The 6,000-nt window shown below is 37.0% G+C and overlaps 1 protein-coding gene across 1 annotated transcript; it reads left to right on the top strand.

The window, feature by feature from the left end:
- Nucleotides 1-3,942: 3,942 nt before the first annotated feature.
- Nucleotides 3,943-5,991, top strand: LOC126715428 (protein LURP-one-related 5-like). Its single transcript, XM_050416021.1, has 2 exons — nucleotides 3,943-4,336; nucleotides 5,465-5,991. Exons 1-2 carry the CDS (start codon nucleotides 4,109-4,111, stop codon nucleotides 5,873-5,875), a joined length of 639 nt encoding a protein of 212 aa, XP_050271978.1. The 5' UTR covers nucleotides 3,943-4,108; the 3' UTR covers nucleotides 5,876-5,991.
- The last annotated feature ends 9 nt before the right edge of the window (nucleotides 5,992-6,000 follow it).

The raw sequence follows: 6,000 nt of genomic DNA, 5'->3' as shown, positions 1-6,000 counted from the left end.
ACAGGAGATCCTTTAGAGATCAAAAACCCGTGCTCGACTACAGTGATTTTCAGAAGCCGAGAATTGTTAGCGCTAATCACGTGCTTTGGGTCGGCAAATGACTTCTGGATGGGATCGTACCCTAAGATTTTATGAGCGGCTCTAACTTGACCATCCTCGTCATTTACAAAAACCGCCGCTTGGAGAACAGTCTCCAAATCCACCCCGTTGACCAGATGAAAGTGTCGGTGAAAGGCGTGCAGATTTACAAAAAAAAAAAAAAAAAATGGGGCATGTACATGGTTAGTAACTGAACTACACAAAATTAAGACGACGCAAAAGATTGGCCCCCTTCATTTTGTGAGCGGCTCTAACTTGACCATCCTCGTCATTTACAAAAATCGCCGCTTGGAGAATAGTCTCCAAATCCACCTGGTTGACCAGATGAAAGTGTCGGTGAAAGACGTGCAGATCTGCAAAAAAAAAAAAAAAAAAAGAGGGCATGTACATGGTTAGTAACCGAACTACACAAAATTAAGACGACGCAAAAGATTGGCCCCCTTCTACTCTCTACACCCCACCTGGTTCTCCCTCCACAATTGGACAAGGAAGGCTATCGTGCCACTCCCCAGATACAATAAGAAAGTTCTTGTTCAACCCTTTGTTGGACTCGGGAAGATACTAGATTAGCCGACCCCTATCGTCTCTCGTCTTCATGTAGTAGGATTTGCCCCTCAAATTTTGGAGATTGTAGCACCAATTTATGTCATGATGGGTTAGTCTTAGCCCCATTTTTTCGTTTAAGACATCCACACAACTCAGAATTCTAAACATATTAGCAGCGCACTGGGTGGGAGCTAATCGAAAATACCTAAGGTAACTCCTCGTTACCAGCCTTATGGGGATTCTCATACCCCCCCTCTATGAAGGCGAGAAGGGGAATTACCACCTCGCCTGTCCTTCTCTTAAGATGCCACTCCCCCTCCTTGCAGTACCTCAAACTTACGTTGGGGGGTATCCTATAGTCGGCGATGAACTTTTCCATCACCTCTTCGGTCTCAACTAACTTTTTCAATTCAATCATCTCTAGGAACTACTAAACAGACTCAGAGGATGACGAGAGAAGGAGAGGAACAAGAGAAAAATGAACCCAGAAGAGAAAAAGCACGAGTTAATGAGAGCATAAAACTTACAGAAAGGAGGAAAGGTTCTTCGGACAGGCTTTTTATGCTAGAGATAGACTTGAATTTGGATGAAAGTTTGAATGAACCCAGGATATGTGCGCTAGAACTCTTAAGTGCGAAAGTGAAGAGACAAATCAGTTCTAGAAATTATTTATACCTCCCATCGAAAGTAATTGCACGAATTTTCCCGCCCATAAAGGTAAGGAAATCTCCACCGTTAGATTACCATCGCGTCGTTGAACATGGGAAGCACAGAGCCGCCCGCATTTAATGAAGACACGTTTCACCTTCCAAGGCTCCAAGAACGTGTCTCGGGCAAACGAAGAGTCTCTAGAACTGATAGATGACAAGGATTGACAAGCTTTGACAGAGGCCTGATGTCATCAAAACCCTCATTTCGGACCGAGAATCCGGACAGCAGGATTTTGAGGGGTTATTGTGGGGCTAGAGAATTTGTGGTCCCGGCCCACTTTCCATTAGGGCCTAAGGCCCGCGCCGAGGAGAATAGTTGCCGAGGACAAGTAGCGAAAGTCCAAATGGCCTAGAGGTGCAGCTGAGGATGACCTTGTCCTTGGCATCCTGAGGCCTAAAAGGAAAGAACGACACGTCATCAAAGGCAGTTTCCAAAGTGCTCCTAGAAGAAAAGGCGAGTAAAATGGGACTCGCACGAGGGTACAGTGTGGGAGTGGTTCAAGGAAAAGACGTCACCTCCACATTGAATGCGCCAACAAACGTCCTAGCCACATTGATGGGAAAAGACCTTTGAATAGTGTGGCTTCGGTTATTGCAACTAACAGAAAGTGGGGGGAGGCGGTTGATGGGACAGGCACTCGAGTAGTTACCTACCTGATTGACAGATGGAAAGTCAGGATCAACTGAGAAGGGCTATATAATGTAAGGATTCATGCGCCAAAAAAAAGGGAGAGAATTGTACCCAAAAAGTGAAAGGAATAATAAGAATATTAAGCTCAATGGACAAGGTCCATGGACAAACTTAGTTCACCTCTGTGCATCCACCATGAACACCATGACTAACCACTGTCCGGTGACCAGGGCCTAACCTTTTAGCCCACTCTCTACAAATTTATTGTTTGGGCCTTTAACGTATGAATCCAATACCAGTTTGGGATCGTTATGAATTGAGTCCTTACAGTAATGAATAAATTATAATTTATTATATTCTTTGATCTACTTAGATAGAGAGATTTTCAACTAATAAAAAATAAATTAGATTTACGAACATTGTATTATTAAAATAAAATACTTTTATTAGTAAATGGAATTTTATATTATCAATAAATTATATCTGATTTGAAACCTAATTAAATTATTTACAAACTTATAACATCCAATATCATGTGTGTATGTGTATAGGGTAAAATATTGTTTTCACCACAATAGTTTCCATGATTTTTTTTTTTTTTTTTGTTCTTTAAACTTTAAAAGATCCTTTTTTTTTTTGTTCTTAAATTATTGAAAATTTTATACTTTTGCTAAACTTTCAAAAGATTAAAAAAAAAAAAAATTCCTAAACAATTGAAGAAAAAAAAAGTTCATTTTTGTTCCTATTTTTGCCTTAAAATATTATAAAAAAAATTTAAAACAATTTAAGGACAAAAAATAATTTTTTTTTTAAAGATTATGAATGAAAAATGAAATTCATGCAAAGTTTAGAACGAATACAATATTTTAGCCAATTACATATATTTAATTTGAGTTTTATACTCAATAATTTTTGAATGGACAAACTGATATATTTGAGTTTGATTTATTTAATAATAAAATCTTCTTCTTTTTTTAGAATGAATAATCGAATCTAGATTTAACTTAAACTTGTCTTATTTTTTAAATGAACTAACATAAACAAATATTTTTCCATCCATACCAAATCCAAGAACATGTAGTGATGAGACCGATGAGCCCTTTGTCTCAGACGAGATAATCAAATATCTTCATCAATGAGTCCACATCACTGACGAAGGTAAGGAAGCTATTCAATGTAGCCAATAATGCCTCGGACGGTTGCAGGACCAACTGTACAGATCGTTGAAGGCCCATTAAAGCCTATATTACTAAGCATAAAGCGTTATCAAGATAGGCATTAGAACCACAATAATAGCCACAACGGCTAGGAGGAGTGGAAACATATATAAACTCCTCACAACACCAACACAAGGTACATAGAAACTCCTAAAATCACTCATAGTTACTCTGATATTCTGTGTTATTCTCTAAAGGTTTCCTTGTACTGACTTTTTGTGGTAGGCACCACATCGGTGACCACTTTGAGGGAGCCATCTTACCATATTTGCAAGAACACAGATGATGACTCAGTTCCATCTGGACACACTTACAAAGATTGACGATTTGCACTTCATCATGTAGCAACTTGAAGGCTCTGACACTCTGTCATGACTCATTTGCAATTTAACATTAAAAAAATAAAAGTTTGTTTTATTTTATTTTATAAAATTTTAATTCTTAGTGTCTGTTTTTACGAAAATTGTATTCTTTATCATCAAATTAAAATATCAATTGGTTTTTTATGTAGGCAAAAATTGAATCCTAAAATCTTTTATATATTCAACCATCAGACTGGAATATACCAAAAAAAAAAAAAAAAAAAAAAAAAATCTAGTACATAATTTGACACATATTAAACAGGTAATAAAAAAGGTAAGTGTATTAAGTAAGATATGTCCAAGTGTGCCAGCAATGCACGTTCATACCAGAAGAACCGTTAAAAAAAAATACTAGAATACTAGAATTGATTATATCTTGGACCTTAACTGTCGCAAGAAAAAAAGGGCCACAGTACACCCACAGCTCATCTCCATGCCCCTTTAATTGACACCGGCCACTTGAAAGTTGAAACCTGCGTATTTCTACCAATTTTTATTTATTTATGCTGTGTTGCGAATCTTGCGATTCCAAGAGTGAAGAATATGAATAATAAGGTTGTAATAGTGGATGAGAAATTCTGCTTCCCTGAAGAGACCCATCTCACAGTCCACAAGACCTCAGTGTTCTTCCCCGGTGATGGCTTCATCGTCTACGATCTCCACGGAGAGGTTCTGTACCGCTTCGATTCGTATGGTCCCGAATCAACACCCAAAGATGAACTTGTTCTCATGGATTCTTCTGGAAAATGCCTCCTCACTCTTCTTCGAAAGGTTGGTTACTAGTTACTACTCACCACTGTTTCGGTTGGTCTGTTTGATAGGTTTTTTGAGCTTAATGCTAGTTGCTATTTAGAAAATATAGGCTATTATCAGAAGTAAAGCAAATTGCTATAAGTATTGAATTACTTTTATTTTTTCACAATCCTGACTTTCGTGAATTTGGTATAAAAATATACAATAAGTAGAAATACTTTTTTTAGTTTTAGTAATGAGTAGCAATACTTTAAACAGACAAATTTTAACCCGTTACACAATTTACACTTTACACACAATCACGCCAATTTATTTTTACACTATATTTAACATTACCCAAAAAAAAAAAAAAGAATTTTATGTCAATATATTAAAAAATAAGCATAGATTCCATGTGTATTTTTTTTTTTTGGCTGAATATTTTATAATGGATTTTACTTTACAATAAGTCTAGCCGTATAGGCATATAATAATTTTTACAATTGACGTTTTATTGGGATTGGTGCATACAAAAAATAGTCATGAAATCAACTAGTCAATATAAAAATGATTTCCCAATTTCAACTTGCTACCTTAATAACTTGAAATTCTTTTTACGTTCTCTCTTTTTAAAAGAAAGCGGATTATATAGTTTCATTAATGATAGCAAACCATTACAAAACTACAACATATCATCCTGGATTAATTCTGCAATACACTAGGGTGTTTCTTCCAATCAAACCACTTCATTCTCTAAGAACCTTGCTTGCCCTGCAAGCGAACGAACTGCACACTATTTACTTTTGAATAATGCTTGTGCCACATTATGTGGCACTAGCATAACTATTACTTTTCTTCGTATGTGCTCAAAAGCAGTGCTCTTAGATTGTATTAAAGAAGCTTTCTTTTTGAATTATATGATTAAAAAGTAATTAGACAAAGTTAAGTCCAAGCACCCTTGATAATTGTTATCACGACTAGTTCGACTAGTTCATCCTTTCTGTGAGATACGAACACAAATGTCAAGAGTATTGTAGCTTAATGACATAGTCGGCGAGCAAAATCTAAATCTAAATCCTCCGTCTCATATTGTTGTAACTCTCAAATCAATTGTAATGTGTATACTGTTGTAAGTGTACTGATGAATGAGAGGGTGTTTTGGAATAGAAACCAAGCCTTCATCAACGTTGGGAAGGATACATAGGGGAGAAAGCAGAACATCAGGAACCAATTTTCAGTCTATGCAGATCATCCATAATCAGACGGTCGGGCCTGGTTGTAGAGGTTCACGGTGATCCTGAAGAGGAGTATCACATCGAGGGCTCTTTCACCCATCGATGCTGTAAAATGATGGACAACTCATCTAGGGATCCTGTGGTTGAGATCAAACGAAAAGTGGACCCCTCAACTAATGTGATGCTTGGGAAGGATGTCTTTTTGTTGTGTCTCAAGCCTGGCTTTGATAGTGCTTTCGCTATGGGATTGGTGCTTATTCTTGATCAAATGCACGGTGATGATGCTGATGATGTTGCACAGGAGGTGGATCCTGCCGTAGAGGATCCAATTCCACCCTCCTGATTTTCTTCTTCTTTTTTTTTTTTTTTTGGGTGGGTGTGTTTTCCAAGTTAAATTATGGTCTATCATTTGGATGTGCTCGTTGTTCTCATTTATTGTTATTTTTGGCTTTTGTTTTCTGTTTTTTT

Source organism: Quercus robur, chromosome 2 (assembly GCF_932294415.1).
Source record: "Quercus robur chromosome 2, dhQueRobu3.1, whole genome shotgun sequence".
Lineage (NCBI taxonomy): Eukaryota > Viridiplantae > Streptophyta > Magnoliopsida > Fagales > Fagaceae > Quercus > Quercus robur.
This window is presented reverse-complemented; position numbering and strand designations above follow the sequence as displayed.